Genomic DNA, 20158 nt, shown 5'->3' with positions numbered 1-20158 from the left:
GAAGATAATGTTAGCTTAAACAAATTTATTTTGAATATGGAGATTTGGAAAGCTTTGAAAGGTATTACGGCTTTTAAAGCCCCTAGGTGTGATGGGTTTCAATATGTTTTTTTACCATTCTTATTGGGACATTGTGGGTGAGTTGGTTTGTGGTTTTATTAGATATTGCTTTTCTTCAAAGAATATCTCTGTTGATCTAAATAAAACCCTTATCACTTTAATTCCCAAAGTTGAAAATCCTGAATCCATTAAACAGTTTAGGCCTATTAGCCTTTGTAATGTCTTGTATAAAACTCTGACTAAGGTTTTGGTGAATCGTTTAAGACCTCTTTTGGATAGAATTTTTAGCCCTAATCAGAGTAGCTTTATTCCGTGGCATTCCACAAATGATAATGTTATTATTGCTCAAGAGATTATTTATACTTTACGTTTTAAAAAGGGCCTAAGTGGGGGTTTGATTTTCAAAATTGATCTTGAAAAGGCATATGATAATGTGTCTTAGACGTTTCTCCATGACACTCTTCTGGTTCTTAATCTCAATGCCAACTGGGTGGAACTTATTATGAATTGCGTTACTACTGTGAATTCTTTTGTTCTTTGGAATGGTGAAAGGCTCGATGAGTTTCCTTTGGCTAAAGTCAGAGCGGTTTTGGCTCTCCCTTTCTGGAGCCTTGTATAAGAAGTCTTTCGCCGGGCCATACTTGAAGTGTGTTCACCCCTCTAAGGTGGAGGCCTTTCTTTATGAAATCCATGAAGGCATCTGCGGCAGCCATACTGGGGGCAGATCTTTGGCCTACCGAGCGATTTCTCAGGGCTACTGGTGGCCATGCATGCAGGCGGACGCGCAGAAGTACGTTCGCCGGTGTGAAAAATGTCAGAAGTTCGCTCATCAGATCCATCAACCAGCAAGAGAACTGCTCCCCCTTACCAGTCCTTGGCCGTTCGCACTCTGGGGATTGGACATAGTGGGGCCACTCCTAGCGGCCCCGGGCAATCGCAAGTTCTTCATCGCCGCCACTGACTACTTCACGAAGTGGGTTGAGGCCGAGCCATTGGTGACCATAAAGGAAAAGGATGTGAAGAAGTTTGTATGGCGAAATGTCATCACCCGTTTCGGTATACCCAAGGCCCTCATCTCGGATAATGGCACTCAATTCGATGGAAAACTCTTTCGCGGATTTTGTGAAGAGTTGAAGATCGAGTTTTACAATTCAACGCCGGCCTATCCTCAGTCAAATGGTGAAGTAGAAGCCTCAAACAAGACCATCCTGGACGGGCTGAAGAAGCGGCTTGAGAAGGCCAAGGGCAAGTGGGCTGAAGAACTCCTTAATGTGCTCTGGGCATACCGCACTACGCTAAGGCGGTCGACCGGGGAAACACAATTTGCTTTGGCCTATGGCATGGAGGCCGTCATCTCGTTGGAAATTGGCATGCCAACCATCTGCTCTGAAAATTTCCAGCCAGATCTGAATAATGAAGCGATGGCATTGGAGCTGGACCTTGCTGAAGAAAGGAGGGAGCGAGCATTGATCCACATAGCGGCTTATCAACAAGAACTCTCCAAAAAGTACAACAAGGCTGTGCACCACAGGCTATTCAAGATTGGGGATTGGGTATTAAGAAAGGTGCTTGGCAACACGGTGGTCCCGAGCGAAGGAAAGCTCGGTGCAAATTGGGAAGGACCATACAAGGTGATTGGTCTTGCTGGTAAAGGGGCATACCATCTGGAAGATTTAGATGGCCAGGCTGTCCCCAGACCATGGAATGCGGCCAACCTTAAGGTCTTTTACTTTTAAGATGTGATTTGCTTATGTTGTTTAGCTTTTCTAGACCTTTAGCCTTTTGGCACTTGATGTAAAAGATAGCAATGCTTTTGTAATGAAAAATAGCCCTCTTGTTGTTTGGTATTACATCTTTGTACAATGACATTGCAAGGACGCAAGGCAATTATGGATGCCAGGGGCAAGGAGACCGACCTGAATAGGACCGGACTGATTTCCACTCGCCGGAATGGAAGCAGACCGCACAAACAGTTGGCGCATTGTCTAACGATATAATTGGTGTATGGACCAATTCGCATTAGGGTCGAGCTGGTTTTGCTCGCCCGGTTGAAATGTTGGCGTCATGACCAACTTAACTGAAACATTGGTGTTTTGCCCAATGTAAGGGCCGAGCTGATTTTGCTCGGCCCAGTTGGCATATTGGTGTCTTGTCCAATATGGAAAACGAGCGGAGTTTGCTCGGCAGAATTCGCAATGTTGGAGTTTTGTGCTCGGCGGAAAAGAAATGTTGGCGGCTTACCCAACTTAAAAGGCAAGCTGAATTTTGCTCGGTCACGTTGAAGCATTGGAATTCTACAAAGTCTGCAACCCGGTCAAGGCCGAGCAGATTTTGTTCGGCCGAGTTAAAATGTCAATTCATCTGAAAGTTCAAGGAGCCGAACTGCTAATTCTGATTAGAAAACGTTTAAGGTGATTTTAGCTCGGTAAATTGTGCGGCATAGCCGACCTGGCAGTTGTGCATTGTCAATGATTGAATCGAGGAATCCTTGCAGATGCCAACCGAACAGAAATAGAAGATATACGAGCAAGAAGTTCAAAAGTTTCATTGATAAGGGAAAATTCAGTACAAGAGGGGGGACATAGCCCGGTTACATTCCAAAACAAAGAAAATAGAGAAAGGTAAAGTTCAATCCAATTCTAGTTCAGCTGTCTGTTCAGCGACTTGCACAGTTTGCTCGGCCTCCTTCACATTGCACTCGGGCAGGTTTTCTTTGGCCTCATCATCAGCACCTTCCACTGTGACAACCTCCCGGTCAATAACTTCTTCATCGTTGGCATCTTGGGATGCTGCAGGAGAAGTTTGCTCGGTTTGCTGTGCAGCGGCGGCTTCTTCCTCGGCCTCTTTCCGTGCCTCTGCGATGAGCCGATTTTGAGTGGCCTGGGAGTACGCCAGCATGTAGATCGGGATATAGGCCGTAGGTGGATTTATGAACATGTCAGAATCCTGTCCAAGGCCAACTTTCTCCACGGCAGCTTTCCAGTCGCACTGGAAAAAGATATCCTTGGTTGCTTGAACCTGCCGCTCATAAGTTTTCTCCCCCTGAGCGTATCCCCGGTCCTCGGCGTCGTCCACGGCTTTGTCCTTTTCTTCTTTGTGGGCATCGCGCAGCTTGCGCAGCTCGGCGAGATACCGGGCCTTATTTGACTTCACGGCCCTTTGTTTGTCCGCTTCAGCTCGGTTAACCTGCAGGCGCAGTTCATCTAGCTCGGCCGCAACTACATCTTGTACGGCCTTGAGTTTCTCTATCTCGGCCTTTTAAACCTTATTTTCGGCAATGGCATCCCGAAGGCTCTGCCGCACTTTGATCATTCGGTCGTGGGCCAAATAGTTCTTTTGCGTGGCCTAAAAACAAGCGAGAGATCGTGAGTATTCGAGAAACCGAGCAAGAACTGAGCAAACAGTTTGAAGCAAAGAATGGAGAACTTACCAGCACTATGGATTTTGCCGTCGAGCGGAGGACCTTGAGGTCGGAAAGCTCGTCGTGTCTTTTCATATCAGTGGACAAGATCAACCCCTTGGTCAAATTGAAACCAAGCGAGTAGTCCTTGTCCGCGTAGACAGAGTCTTCAGCAGAAACTGCTCGACCCTGGTATTTGAACTCGGGCGCCCAGACCGGGGGGGTGGCTGGGCCCTTGGATTTTTCGGTCTGTGGTTGCTTGGTCTGGTCCCCGAGCTCGGTAGAGACGCAATCGGTAGAGTCTTCATCTGCCAGATGCGGCCCGGTTTGCTCCTTCCTCGGTCGCTTTTTGGACCGACCAGCCGGTTGCTCGCTGGCAAGTGCCAGTACTGCCCCTTCTTGTTGCCCGGCGGGTGTGGAGGATGTCCCCCCGGTTGCCTCTGGTTTTTGGGACTCGCCTTCTTCCCCGGTGATCATGGACTTGATGGCCCTGATTTTCGCCATTTCTTGCTCGGCGGTGAGTGGAACAAGCCTGATCGATTGTAGGTTTGGATCTGGTTCTGGGGTTGGCACACGCAGAAAGTCGGTAACCCGGCTCTTGCGCGGTGCGGTGTAGTGGTAGGTCTGTTCGAAGTCGAGCAGTTTCAAAGCCTCCCTCTCCTCGGCAGGATGGCACAGTAGGGCTCTGATGGCCTCTTGGTTAGCCTGGTGGTAGTCTGCTGCTAGGTGCTTATCTGCAAAAAGAAGACAAGTGTTAGATCGGCATGGAAAGTAATTGATGCATAAAGAAAATAGCGCGGTCAGCCGAGCGACTCACCGGCACTGCCAAAATCCTTTCTAATATACCATCCCGGTATGGGTGCCTCGGTGTCCTCATAGCGACCGGACACCCATAAAAAGTCGTTGTCGTTGGTCTCCTTGTCCGGGTTGCCCTCTATTAGCTTTGCTCGGCCCTTCTTGACTTTGAGGTACCAGCAAAGCCCACTCTTATTTCTACTTAGACTATACTGATGGAAAATTTCGGCCAAACCGAGATTGAGACCGAGCCTCCGGTTCAGCTCGGCGACCCCGTTTATTATTTTGTAAGTGTTATTTGAAACTTGGGTCGGGCAAAGCCTTGTCTGCCTCAAAAATTCGCAGATCAAGGGTTGAACCGGGAAGCGGAGCCTTCCCTCTACTATTGATACGACGGTGAAGGGGCAACGGTCTAGATCCCCCCAAGGGGTGTCTCCCTTTTTGGCGAGCTCTAAGACGACGTCATCTGGGATGTTGTACTCCCTACGAAACTCGGCCATCGCACCGGGCGAGCTCACCATGAATTGGTACTTGCCCATCTATCTCGGTTTTATTTGGTGAACTAACTTGTATCTCGGACAAAAATGTTTGGTGTATTTGCTCGGTCTTTGAGCTCCACCAGTGATGGTTCTTGACTGAACTGATCGGTCCTAGTTTGTTCTGCATTGTTAAAAAATGAGGCCAAGGGTTAGTGCGGCATAAATTCCACGGCCCCTATTGGAAATAGCTCAGTGAAGGATTTTTGGTGTTTTACCGGCCCGACCCCTATCTCGGCTAGACTACTTGGTCGATTTCCTGGCTCGGTTCATTCCTATTTGCAGATCTAATGGAGTATTCAGCTCGGTTAGAATTTGAAGTGGAGACCTCAAGTTACAGCTTGGTGCGTTCCTATTTACCAATCTAATTAGAGTATTCAGCTCGGTTGCGACCTCAGTAAGAAGCCACAAACCAGTTTTTGCTCGCTATAGCTCTACCTACGGATCTAAATGAGCATTTAGCTCGGTTCAGTCCAGATTCGAACTGTTCATATCAAGTTCAGAGGTTTGGCTTTGAGGCTTGGTGAATCAAGGGACACGAAGGCCCCCTCCACTCCACCAGTTCCCGTTTTCCTAAGGTACGACATTATTGGGGCTAAAAAGGAAGAGCCTTAAAGGTCCCAAGCAGAGGACATGGAGCACGATAGCACAAAAATGAAGAACCCGAAGAACTCGAGTATGAAAGTACGAAAGAAGGATGGAGAAACTTACCAATGCTAGATGCCCAGCAAGATTCAACGTCGCAGACTTGATTGCAGCTTCGGGAATGGCAAAAACGAACGTGGGGAGCAATGGCAGCAGGGGAGAAAGTATGGGACGTTTGAAGGTTAGGGTTTGGGCTTGAAGAGGGAAATGAATAGTGAGGAGGGCGAAAGTGACCCCTCAAATGTATATTAAAGTGGTGGGAAAACCAAACGGCTGCGCCGTTTGAATTTTGCGCGTGGAAGACAGCGGGGTGGTACGGACCACTGGTGCGAAGCCACGTGGCACTGAGAGCGTGGCTGTCAGTATGGTAGTACGATCCACGACAAGACTGCTGAAACGATGACCAAATGGGATAGCCCGGTGACGGCTTCAAAGCCCATCACGCTCGGCTTGGTACTGGCGCAACTTGGGGACCGTTAGCTCGGCCTTTGTGGTAACCCCAATCACGATTAGCTCGGATGGGATTAAGGGGCAATTGAGAGGGGAGTTTTGGAACGGACTGAACGGCCAAGCTACGGTAACGCAGGTTCGTCAAATCTCACGGCGCCGAGCTGTGTTCTCGGTTGGCGCGGCCCCCGGCTTGTTATGTTCTGAGGGAATCGGCCGATCAGGCATGGATTGGGGTCTGACCGAACTGTTACTTGTAGACATTTGGCAGGGCACACAGTCGAGTGGCGAGACCGGGCTACGGGTAGCTCGGGCTAAACTGAGGACGAGGCGAAGGCTGGCATGCCTTTGAACGGTTAGCCGAGATGGACAGATTCCAGATAACCTCGGATGAAGGTAGAATGGATGGAGGCCGGCATGCCTCGGAACTGGTAAGCTACAATAGACCGGCCAATGTCAGCCCGGTCGTGAGTATCACCCCTTGGCCCCTTTGCCGAAGGGGCAGGCCGTTGACACATGGCTCAGTTGTGTGCATGTGGTGACAGTTCTCCACAAGGGATTGGCCGATCGTGGTATTCCGGTTAGGTGTGCGACCTGGGCCAATGGCGTGAGGGAGAGGACATCTGCTCCACGCACGCATCAATATCGTTGGACAGTTCTGCGTGTACTGGTGGGAGGACTAAGCCTTTACACGCGTAAGGTGGTGAGAGGCGGGCACTGTGACCTGTCCAGGAAAGGACAGCAGAGGTAGTGCACGCACAATCTTGAGGCTGCATGGCCACCCTAGAAATAGAAGGAAAGAGGAACGCTAGAGGTATGAAAAATTCACTCTATCACTAACACTCTCTCTCTCTCTGATAGCCTTCTTCTTCCTCCATTGGTCTGACTTGATCGTCGGAGGGTCTATCCGGCACACCACCACCGGGCAACTCACCATTTCTGTGTTGCAGAGATAGACGCCGTCACAAGAAGCTTGACATCCAAGGAGTACAGAAAGCAGAGGATATTTCGCCCCCGTACACATCTCCACCCCTTTGCTCTCATCTTTCTTTCTCATTTTTGCTAACAATCTACCTACCCTTAAGACACGATTTTACTCATGACACTAACTTTGTACACTAACACACAATTCAATCCACTCCCTGGAGAGTAAAAATAAATTTACTAATTAATTTGTAAATTAAGACATGACACTGTATGAATAAGTTTATAAAACTCAGAGATGCAATTTTAATAATTTGCCATATTTAGATTAGATTTGAAAGTTACAAAATCACAGTGATCAAACACCATTCAATTCCTTTTTTTGGTGGGGTAAAAATTGCAGACATTGAATTCAAAGCAATCATGTGGATAGGGATAGCGATAGACAAAGAATCTAGCTCGGGAGGGAGTATCACAAAAAGCAAATGGGATGATATCGCTTGTAGCGATGAAAAAAGAGAGTTTCTACGAATAGAGCCAAACTAATTCTCGCAAATTTGTGCCATATCGAATGTCTCTAAAAATGCTATTAGCTGGAATAAAGAAGTTTTTGGTAATATTTTTTGCAAAAAAAGATGGCATTTAGGGAGGATTGAGGGCATTCAAAAATCACAATCTAGCAAATTTTCTCATAATCTGCATATTCTTGAGACTAATCTTGTTAGGGATTATAATCTTGTCTTGTATCAAGAAGAGCTTCTCTGGTTTCAAAAATCTCGAACTAACTGGATTTGCTAGGGTAAGAGAAGCACTTGTTATTTTCATTTGTCTACCTTGGCCAAAAGAAGGAAGATGAGAGTTACTTCTCTTAAAGGTGAGGATGGTTCTTGGATTTCTAACCCTGCTGAGATTAAAAGCCATGTAGAAAATTATATTCGTAACTTATTTACCTCGAATGTCACGGTTTCAAATCAAGAGTGGGGTGTCAAATCTCATGTCCAGTTTTTGCTGAAGATAATGTTAGCTTAAACAAATTTATTTCGAATATGGAGATTTGGAAAGCTTTGAAAGGTATTACGGCTTTTAAAGCCCCTAGGTGTGATGGGTTTCAATATGTTTTTTACCATTCTTATTGGGACATTGTGGGTGAGTTGGTTTGTGGTTTTATTAGATATTGCTTTTCTTCAAAGAGTATCTCTGTTGATCTAAATAAAACCCTTATCACTTTAATTCCCAAAGTTGAAAATCCTGAATCCATTAAACAGTTTAGGCCTATTAGCCTTTGTAATGTCTTGTATAAAACTCTTACTAAGGTTTTGGTGAATCGTTTAAGACCTCTTTTGGATAGAATTGTTAGCCCTAATCAGAGTAGCTTTATTCCGTGGCATTCCACAAATGATAATGTTATTATTGCTCAAGAGATTATTTATACTTTATGTTTTAAAAAGGGCCTAAGTGGGGGTTTGATTTTCAAAATTGATCTTGAAAAGACATATGATAATGTGTCTTAGACGTTTCTCCATGACACTCTTCTAGTTCTTAATCTCAATGCCAACTGGGTGGAACTTATTATGAATTGCATTACTATTGTGAATTCTTTTGTTCTTTGGAATGGTGAAAGGCTCAATGAGTTTCCTTTGGCTAAAGGCCTAAGACAAGGAGACCCTTTGTCACCCTATATTTTTGTTCTTTACATGGAAAGACTTTCTCACCTCGTTACTGCCAAGGTAAATAATGGGTTGTAGAAAGGGGTTAAAGCTTCTAGAAATGGGCCTCCTATATCCTATTTATTTTTTGCTGATGACTTGTTACTCTTTGCCAAAGCTGATACTAGTAATTGTCAAACAATTATGGAACTTTTGAAGGAGTTCGGTTCTTGTTCTGGGCTTAAAGTGAACATTCAAAAGTCTAAAATGTTCATATCTCCGAATGTGAGTCAAGCTAGAGCTAGAATGCTTAGTAATTTTTGTGGCATTCTCCTCACTATGAATCTTGGTAAATACTTGGGCATTCCCCTCATGCATAGAAGAGTGAACAAAGATCATTTTATCCATATTCTTGATAAACTCCGATCTATATTGACTGGTTGGAAAGCTAGCCTCTTGTCTCTTGCAGGTAGAGCAACGCTTATCCAACATGTTACTCCTACTATTCCTAATTATACCATGCAAACCATGGATCTTCAAATTAGTGTGTGCAAGAATTTGGATAGGATTAATAGAAATTTTTTATGGGGTGAGGTGGATAACTAGAAAAAAATTCATTTGTTTAATTGGAACACTGTGTGCTCTAGCAAGAAAGTTGGTGGGCTTGGCCTTCGTAAAGCTAGACCCCAAAATCTTGATCTCCTTTCGAAGCTTGGTTGGAAAGTTCTAAAAGGGGAGCAAGACTTGTGGGTTAAGGTTTTGAAAGCAAAGTATTTGTATAATTCTGATTTTCTTAACTCCTTTCTGAATTATAGAAAATCCCTTGATTTGGAAAGGCATTCTTCAAACAAGGGAAACTTTGAATAAAGGTGTTAAATGAAGTATTGGTGATGGTGCCTCTGTATCTATATGGCACGATTGGTGGTGTGGTGATAAGTGCTTTGCGGAATCTTATCCCAACCACATTCTGATGTCTATGGATAAAGTTGAGACCCTCATGGATGATGAGGGAGGCTGGGAGCCTAACATTATGAGAAGTAACTCCTGAAGGAGGTCGCTATTATTGTCCTCAAACTTCACCGGCCCATGTTTATTTCTTTTCCTGATTCTTCTCTTTGGAAAAGTTCTTTTTCTGGGGATTTCTCTGCTGTTTCTGCTCATGATATTATTTCTGAGCAAGATAGCAGTGAGGAGAATTGGTCTTGGCTTTGGAAATTAAAAATTCCCTATATGGTTGATTTTGCAAGGCATATTGCTTACTAACCAACAAAGGTTGGCAAGAGGCCTTTCATCATCTGCAGAATGTTCTCGTTGTTCTGAGGAGAGAGAAGACTTGGATCACTTATTTCGTGATTGTGCTTATGTTAAGTTTAATTGGCAAACGTTATTTGGCTCCCAATGGATCTCTCATGATCGAGACACCTCCCTTGACTCTTAGATAGAGCGTTTCTTGAAAAGAAAACAACATTTTGCTTCTATGGAAAACAGTAAAGTTCTTTTTGTTGTTTCCTTATGGCATATTTGGAAGGATAGACATTCAAACATTTTTGAAAATAAAATCATGCCTTGGCAACAAAGTTGTTTTTTATTCAAACTGACACTTCACAAATTGTCGAAGCGTTTCAATCATCTATTCTTATGAAATCCGTGAGTCCTAAATTTGTGAAATGGTGTTTGCCTCCCATAGGACGAACCAAGCTGAACACAGATGGTTGTGCTCAAGGGGATCCAGGCAATGAAGGCTTCGGTGGACTGTTTAGAGATGACTCAGGAATTTGGCTCTGTGGTTACTTTGGGAAGCTAGAAAAATGTTCAAGCTTAGAGGCATAGCTATAGGAGATTTGTTGGAGATCACCCCATGTGAGGAGTGATCTCTTCTCCATGTGAAGCCAACGCAGCAACGCAGCAACACATATTGCCAACCGACAAGTCATAATGGTGGACGACAACTGTTGTGAACGAATAACAAGGCCAGCCAACCTCTCTACCTTCTCTTTTGTGTATAAATAGAGAGGCCAATAGGAGAGTTGATATAGAGAAAAAAACTATCAGAGTGTGTCTCCTTTGTAATCTTTGTATTTCTCTCCATAGAGTGAAATCTGCTGCCCGTAGATGTAGGCGATTTGTCGAATCACGTAAATCATTGTGTGTTCGTACTTGTGAGATTGTTTTCTATCTCCTAGACACAATAAATTGGTATCCGAGCATTGTTGTGCAAAAAAACGGAGTGTTTTTTTATAAACTGAAAATTTCGAAGTTGTCGAAATTGAGTTTTCAGCATACCACGATAACCACCTCAACGAGAAGAGTTCAGACCTAGAAAGACCAACCCACGAAAACACTTCATGCGCCCTCACGCGTTTGCTGAATTTCTGCCGGAGACTTGCCGGAAAGTTCAGTCTGGCGAAGAAGCAAAGGTTGAAGAAGTCAACCTGTTCTAAAAGCTTTAAGTATTCACTTCTGCGCTAAAATAGCATAAGTATCTACTTGGTAGAGTGGTTGGAGCCTTGGGTTGAAGCATTGGGGTCACGGGTTTAAAACCTTTCCGAAACAAATTTCCAATTTATTTTTGGAAGTTGCCACGTCGTCGCCATATCATCACCAGGTGTCAGCCTAGTCACTGGCACGTCATTGACACATCAGCATATCTGCCATAACAGCGTCCCGCTTAGCACCGCCAAGCCACTGCCACGTGTCGAGACACATTACTGCCAGCTCAACTGCCACGTCAGCAGGACATCTTCTATGTCATCAATCCCAGTTAGTTGAACTTTCTAAAATTGTAGGGAGGCCTCTAAAAGTTTGGTAAATTGCATTTCAGTCCCTAATCTTGCTAAAATTACAATTTAGTCCCTAGAACTTCTATTAATTATAGTAAGGTCCCCAGAGTTTTGGAAAATTATAATTTTGGCCCCTGGATTTGGAGAAATTTCATTGAGGTCCTTGGAGAGGTGGAAAAAGTGCTTTTCTGACTAAATCAACCATTCCAGACATAATTGCAGATTCCGCTTTTTGAGATTCCAACCCGAATTTTTGGTAAAGTTTTCGGGAACTTAGAATTTGTTGTGTTCAGGCATTTCAAGCGTCCGCTATTGTTGTAGTGGAGATTTTTTAAAAGTCTCAATGGCAGAATCTATAGGAAGGAGATCAACCGAGTCTAGAAGCAGCCCCGCGGCTACAAACAACTCTAGGTATTGGATCCCAGTGTCCCATGCTAAGTTCGAGGTAGAAAAGTTTGATGGAAGCAGCAATTTCGACATGTGGAGATGCGAAGTTAAAGATATGCTTGTCCAGATGAACCTGCACTTCACTCTTGGAGACAAACCAGATGACCTGGACGGGATAGAATGGGAAAAAGTGAATCTTCTGGCTTGCAGTTCCATCCAACTTTGCCTTGTAAAAGAGGAGAAGTATGCCTTCACAGAATATGATATTGCGAAGGAGCTTTGGAAGGCGCTAGAAGACAAGTTCATGACAAAGAGCATTGAGAACCGGCTATACTTGAAGAAGAGGTTGTTTTGTTTCAACTATAAGAAAGGTATTTCGATGAACAAACACCTAAAAAATTTCAACAAAATTCTTACCGATTTGAAAAACTTAGATGATCACATTGATGATGAAGATAAAGCACTGTTACTGTTGAATTCCTTGCCTGACACATATGATCATCTCACCACCACTTTACTGTACGGTAAAAAAAAGATCAAGTATGTTGATGTTTCAAACACCTTGGTAAATAATGAGTTCAGAAGGAAAGATAAATCTGCAAACAGGGACTCAGCATCCGAGGCATTGACAGTCAGAGGCAGGACAAATAACAGAAGATAGATAGGGCGAGGAAAGTCTCGCTCAAAACCCAGAGGGAAATCATCAGATAGAAGATGTCTTGCAAAAGATGAGTGTGCTGCTTGTCGCCAGAAGGGGCATTGGGTAAAATATTGTCCTAATAAAGACAAAAAAAGGAAAATGTGAACGTTGCACGAGATGGAGATAATGGTGAGGGATCAGCCTTCACAATTTCATCACTTGGCCAGTCTGATGAATGGATTTTAGATTCCGGATGTTCCTACCACATGTGTCCTAACGAGCAGTGGTTCTCGAGCTTACGAGAGTTCGATAGAGGAGTTGTACTGATAGGCAATGACCAAGCTTGTCAGACAAAGGGGATTGGAACAATTCGACTGAAGATACATGATGGAACAATCAGAATTCTTGAAGATATTCGGTATGTAGCAGATTTGACGAAGAATCTCATCTCAGTGGGAGTTTTAGACTCCAAAGGTTACAGAGTGACTGTGGAAGGTGGAGTCCTCAAAGTTGTTCGAAGAGCATTTGTTGTAATAAAGGGTACTTGAAAGCGAAATTTATATTTCCTAGACGGCTCTACAATCATAGGGAGAATGGCTGTCTTTACCAGCTCAGAGGATGATGCGTCAGACACTTCCAGGCTTTGGCACATGCGCTTAAGGCATATTGGAGAAAAGGTTTTACAAGGATTGGTAAAGTAAGGCTTGTTGAAAGGCGCCAAAACAAGAAAGCTTGAGTTCTGCGAGCATTGTGTACTGGGCAAGCAAACAAGAATCAAGTTTGGTACTGCCATTCATCGTACCAAAGGGATTCTAGACTACTTTCACAACGATATATGGGGCCCTTCCAAGAATGCTTCATTGGGAGGTAAACACTACTTTGTGTCGGTCATTGATGATTTCTCAAGAAGAGTATGGGTTTACATAATGAAGCATAAAGATGAAGTATTAGAAATCTTTCTTATGTGGAAGAAAATGATTGAGACCCAGATAAGCAGAAAGATCAACAAGCTCAGATCTGACAATGGCGGGAAACACACATCAGATCCCTTCTTTGAGGTTTGCCAGAATGAAGGGATAGTGAGACATTTCACAGTTCCTGGAACACCGCAGCAAAATGGAGTTGCAGAACGCATGTGTAGACGCGCCCGTGGGCCTCGCTACAGTTCAGACTCAATTTGTGTCACGGTCCTTAATCTGAACCAAAGAGTCCAAATCCGGCAAATCGTTTTGAGAAACAGATTTTTGAAAAGAAGTACCAAACATGGACTGCTTTGCCAGATACAGAGTCGCCACCTAAATATTTTTTATGGGAGAATTTAGGAAACCCTGACTCGGTGCCAAAGGCCACGTGTTCGTCATCACCAAAGTTGCCTCAGCTCGGGAGCTTGGGTACGATTGGGGAAGGTCAGCTATGAGCACCCCCTCTCGCCCGATCCGAAGATCGGCCTCTACTAACCGTGATATCCGTTTATGAAAACGTTATGTGTTCTTATTCCGGTTATTAGCCTAGAATTACTATGTTATGCGCACAGCAAACAAGTATAGACCAAATCGCCTAAATTGGAACAAAATATTACATGTTCGTTTTGAAGATGGTTTGCTACTCGCAAGTAGGCTAAAATGCAGGTTTTGCCACCCTCGAGTAGTCTTTTAGAAAAGATGGTTTTGCCGCTATCTAGTGGGCTTAAAACTCACAGTTTTAATGCATTATTCCAATTTAGGTAATTCAACCTCCATCCACAGGCATTCAAGCAGTTATATCACATAAGCAGTTAGCCTCATGGTAATCATGCTGTTATGGCAACACTCACACGCATGCGGTATGCTAAAGCATATATGCTTACCAAGTACTCCAAACCAAAACAGAAACTAGTTAGTAATCATACATGCGAAATGCAACTAGAAATGGCCTCGGCTATTCTAAACATGGCATGTGAAATGCTACAACTAACACGTATTCAATTTGGAATTGAAACACAATGCAGTTAGCATGATGTGCCGAGCCTGGTGCATGCAAGACAAATGTATGAATGCACGCATGCATAGCATAAGGTATGCTAATTTAAATATGCCCTAGTCTACCATCATAAGCAGGTAAACAAAAGGGAAGAAAGACGTGGGGTTGGGAGACATACACACACTCACGCACACTTATTACACAATTGCCCTCACTCGGAGGGTCCGAATAAATATTACAGTCCGAATGAATAGTGCTAAATTAATTATTCCAGAAGTTCCAATTAATTAACAATTTAAACAAAGAATTAAAGTGGCCGCAGCCCCTTCCTCGAAATGTGTGGATGATGCATGCTTGACTCGTCTTGCCTAAAAATCCGTACCATGCCACTGTTGCCTCTGTTTACACTGCCTTGCTCCTCCGAAAATTGTGCAAATCCCAAGGTGAACTCTCTGGACACTGGGGAGCATCACTGACCAAGTGGAATTTTCACCGGCCATGTCCGGATGGTTATCGACCATTTTTAAATCCATCGGCAAATAATGAATGGCCGGTCGGCAGTATAGGTGGCCGGCCAGCCAAATATTCCTGCAGAACCTGTTTTTGATAGCAGCAGAGGGCAGACAATGCATGGCAAGGAAATTCAAAGCAATGTATGCATGGCCATTCTCCCTATCATGCAATGGACTCAAGGGAGCATGGCCCTCGACCCTTGGGCCATCAATCACGTACTTCAATGCATGATGGCCCAAAATCCAAGTGTGAAACTTTGATATCAAATGAAATGCAAGCACAAAACACATCAAAGGGCCCCAACCCCTATCATGGTTGATCAAGAGGCAAGGGAATGCACAACGATGCACATGCGACCTAAGCATGCAAACAAATATAAGAACACGCAATGCAACTACACGACACACACAATGCTAACAACATAACATGCACAACGCATTGAAACATGGCATACACAATGCAGGATGGACTTATACCAGTGGGAGTGGACCTCAGCCACACTCACATCAGTGGCCAATAAGATGGAAACGAGGCAACCGAAATGCACACAAACATGTCGAATGCATGGACCGATCCTAAGATACAACACGCAACTCTAACTAAGCATGGAAAATGATGAAACATGGCATATGAAAATGAAAATTCCAGCACTGAAGTATGATTCTAAGCAGCCCCAAAACATGGAAAAATGGCACCCGATGCATGAGATGAAACCCGCAACTCGAAACTAGGCACACAGAATGACTTACAGCTATACAAAGCATGTATTATTTGATCATGAAGCATGAAGAAAGATGCAAGACAGTCCCAAAACATGCATATTTCCAGTTTATAACAAGTCTCAAAATTGAACACAAATAGGGCTAATCTATCATGCAAAAATGGCCCTAAAAGATAGATTAAACACAAAGGGACAGCAGCTGGCCCCAAATGGCAAAGAGCCCTTCAACAAAGTTGAATAGGGGCTCAAAAAAAGACACTTTACAGTTTACATCAAGCCACTAAAATAATCACAAATAAGGCCAAACTATCATGCAAGAAAAGGCCTAAAAGAGGGATAAAGAGACAAGTGGTAGCTGCTGTTCTCAAACAGAGGAGAGCCCTTCAACAATGTTGAAGAAGGGCTCAAAAAAAGATATTTCACAGTTTATGGAAAAGTCCAAAACAGCTCACAAGTAAGCCTAAAATACTATGCAAAGATTGGCCTAAAAGAGAGATAAAGAGGCAAGTGGTAGTAGGAGACCTCAAACAGTAGGAGGTCCTTGATCAAACATGAAAAGGGGCTCAAAATATGACTATTTACAGTTTGGATCGGAGCCCAAAAAAGCTAGAAAGTATGGTTTAGATACAAAGAAAAATAAGGCAAGAAAAGAGGAGAAGAGGACTTACCCTTGAAGACCAATGAACCAGCAGCTCTTGGACCAAATTTCTAAGCCTTTAACCTCTCCAAAACAATCCCAAAGTGCTGGAATGAAGGATGGAGGCCTTGTGCTATGAGGTGTAGGGTAAATGGTGCAAGAACCTTAGGATTTGAAGGGTTTTGGGAGAGAGAGATAGGGAGTGAGCTGAGAATTTTTTTAGAGAGAGAAAATTCTTCTTCCTCCAAGTTGTATCTCTCTTCACCTCTCTCCTTGTGTCCCTTTCTTTGTCAAGAAGCTTGATTGATATGGAGATATATCAATCTGCAGCTCCTCAGAGCTCCCACGTCCAGGCATGGGCTGGGGTATGGCCTGGAATGACAGCTGCCAGCTGTCTGCAGAAATATCTGTTGAAAACCACATTTGGCCGGCCGGCCATCAAAGTGGCCGACCGGCAGTCAAATTGGCCGGCCGGCCATCACATTTGGCCAATTGAAAATCAAGGTGGCCGGTAGGCAGGAGACTTGGTCGACAGGCTCCCCCCTGTCCTCAGGAACACATCCATAAGCTCTTGGTGCAAAACCAGACACAAAGCAGTCGAGTCGAGAGATTCCGAGGCAAGGCATGCAACCGAGGCCTCCGGGAACTCAAGACGAACACAAACATGGATGATCACCGAGTGTTCAAGTGGTGACGTCCAAGTCTTGAGGACGGTCAAAAATGGGGTGTCTACAGTTGCCCCTCTTTGACAGAACTCGAAACTCATAATAATGACGGGAGTGAATGTCAAAGCCCAGAGACGATCTATTTTTGACAAGGCCGAAGACTTAGACAAACATGCAAGACAATAAAGATATGCGCCCGAAGGCAAGGGCAAAATGCAAGACAATGCACAAGGCCGAACATAACTTATGATCATGCAAAGAAAGCTGTAACGAAGCAAAATATGCGACAGTTTTAAGCTAGCATACACTAAACTACACTACAATGCAGAAAGGATGTAAGAGAATCATGTAATTCTCGATACGTCTCACTCGGAGAATACAATACCTGCGCAGTTCGTCTGGTTGCACCAGCTTCAAATGAACCGTACATACAATATCGTGCCCGAAAGAAAGAAAACTTAACAGGTACAGATATTGTTAGCAATATGCAGAACATGCAATCAAAAGTGCGTGACAACGCAAGTTGAGTGGGACGCATAACAATGCTGTGAAGGCACAAACACATGTAGGTAAAGAACTCGTGGCAACGTGCACAATGTGTATGAAGAAATTTGAACACATGTAAGTAAAGCATGCGGTCTACGCAAGCAATGTGTATAGAAACTTGAAATTGAACACATGTAAGTAAAGCATAACGCAACAACGCATGCAATGTGTATAAAAGGAACTTGAATACATGTAAGTAAAGCATAACGCAATAACACATGCAATGTGTATAAAAGGAACTTGAACACATGTAAGTAAAGCATAACGCAACAACGCATGCAATGTAAACTTGAAATTGAACACATGTAAGTAAAGCATAACGCAATAACGCATGCAATGTGTATAAAAGGAACTTGAACACATGTAAGTAAAGCATGCGGTCTACGCAAGCAATGTGTATAAAAACTTGAAATTGAACACATGTAAGTAAAGCATAACGCAACAACGCATGTAATGTGTATAAAAGGAACTTGAACACATGTAAGTAAAGCATGCGGTCTACGCAAGCAATGTGTATAAAAACTTGAAATTGAACACATGTAAATAAAGCATAACGCAACAACGCATGCGATGCGTATAGAAACTTGAAATTGAACACATGTAAGTAAAGCATAACGCAACAACGCATGCAATGTGTATAAAAGGAACTTGAACACATGTAAGTAAAGCATGCGGTCTACGCAAGCAATGTGTATAAAAACTTGAAATTGAACACATGTAAATAAAGCATAACACAACAACGCATGCAATGTGTATAAAAGGAACTTGAACACATGTAAGTAAAGCATGCGGTCTACGCAAGCAATGTGTATAGAAACTTGAAATTGAACACATGTAAGTAAAGCATAACGCAACAACGCATGCAATGTGTATAAAAGGAACTTGAACACATGTAAGTAAAGCATAACGCAACAATGCATGCAATGTGTATAGAAACTTGAAATTGAACACATGTAAGTAAAGCATAACGCAACAACGCATGCAATGTGTATAAAAGGAACTTGAACACATGTAAGTAAAGCATGCGGTCTACGCAAGCAATGTGTATAAAAACTTGAAATTGAACACATGTAAGTAAAGCATAACGCAACAACGCATGAAATGTGTATAAAAGGAACTTGAACACATGTAAGTAAAGCATGCGGTCTACGCAAGCAATGTGTATAGAAACTTGAAATTGAACACATGTAAGTACAGCATAACGCAACAATGCATGCAATGTGTATAAAAGGAACTTGAACACATGTAAGTAAAGCATGTGGTCTAGGCAAGCAATGTGTATAGGAACTTGAAATATGGTAAGGACCAGTTATTCATGATGTTGAAATGCCAAGCACTGTAACATGGTATAATTGAAGTGATTTGTGGAATTCACAAGATACGAAAAGGATACGGGAAGGGACGTTCCTTACGTGTACCGAGCATCGCTCATAGAAGACACGGCTTGAGGTCAACTCGAAAGCCTACTAATGTTCCGAAAGTGTACTTTCTTGCACTGTCTCGAGTAATGAAGGCGCCAAACCACATAGTTGACCCGAACAAGGGCGCGGGAGGTGCGTTGTCCACAAGGGGAGGTTACCAATATCAATTCCAATACTTTGCTTCCCTGCTCTTCTTTTTGCTTTACTTTTCTTTTTACTAGTAGTTTGAACACATTGCACTGCCTTAAGCAGGTTTTACCTTTTCAAAAATGTGTATTTTGCAAAACACGTGAGGGAAATGAAACAACCATTTCAATCAAAATGATGTTACATTTGTGCTTCCTAAGCATCGCATCTCATGGTATCACATAACAATGTGAATGAAATTGAACTCGGTTTGAAAATTGAGCATTCGCATCGTAATAATCAGGTAGTGAACTGACTTACAACTCGACAAGCAAAGCAAGGAGACTCAATAAGCTAGCCACGTGCGAGTACAGCTCGACAAGCAACGAAGACTTGAAAAGAGTGAAATACAACTCGATAAGCAAATTTACAACAACTCGATAAGCAAGTGGGCGTGACGCCGCAAAATCCATCATCGGAGGGCCTTGGAAGTGGTGGCATTCCCCAAATTCTTAGCATAAATAGTTCATAGAACAAGGAGGAAGACCACCGGCCAGGGGTGGAGGCCATCGGCCATGATAACTTTTCACCGGACAAAAGTTATGGTCGGCCGGCACTATATTTGGCCGGCCGGCCGTGAATAAAAGAATCACCAGAATGTTGACACATGTCCTCCACTCAATCTTATCCCCTACAGAAGGCCTCAGCTTCGTAGTTCTACTCAATTCAACACTGATTTGCGCGAAATGGAGGGATTTCTTGCCCAGAATCTCTCGTCTTGGATTAACAACTTGGATGGCTCGGAAAAGCTGAATTTCCGGGGTTTCGGCATAAATGCACTATTCACTCTGAGTCGCTCTCCACTGCACTTTCCGTTTCTTCATGTCGCAGCGAGGTTTTGGAACCCGGTGACTCATGTCTTTAGCTTTAGCGGGCAAGAGGTATGCCCTACCTTCGAAGATTTTCAAGCTTTAATGGAATCCGAGCGTGACGAGGAGATCTTACCCCAGCTCAACTTTGGTCATGTTCAGAGCTTAGGGCAAATGTATGGACTCACTATGTATGACGCTCGATCTCTGATTTGTGATGGAATGCTAGATATTCCGAGTTTGATTCATCGGTTTTCGGATACTGGTGACCGCGGCGACCATCATTGGCAAGGCTTCCGGCGATATGTCCTCTGTTTGTGCATGCTATCTCATTTTCTGTTTTCCTCAGGCTCCGGAGGATCTAGCGTCCAATTGATCGAGGTTGCCTAGGTTTAAAGGAGGGCAAGAGCTGCATTACCATGACTCTGGTAGAGACGTTGA

At 43.7% G+C, this 20158-nt stretch overlaps 1 protein-coding gene across 1 annotated transcript; it reads left to right on the top strand.

Annotated features, from left to right (window-relative positions):
* Nucleotides 1-1400: 1400 nt before the first annotated feature.
* Nucleotides 1401-1796, top strand: LOC145795747 (uncharacterized). The gene has a single exon (XM_082880628.1). The coding sequence runs from the start codon at nt 1401-1403 to the stop codon at nt 1794-1796; it is 396 nt and encodes a 131-aa protein (XP_082736754.1).
* Nucleotides 1797-20158: the final 18362 nt, after the last annotated feature.

This window comes from Camellia sinensis, chromosome 7, assembly GCF_055761805.1.
Source record: "Camellia sinensis isolate YWXY chromosome 7, ASM5576180v1, whole genome shotgun sequence".
NCBI lineage: Eukaryota > Viridiplantae > Streptophyta > Magnoliopsida > Ericales > Theaceae > Camellia > Camellia sinensis.
The sequence above is the reverse complement of the archived record's forward strand: the minus strand, read 5'-3'. Positions and strand labels throughout refer to the sequence as shown.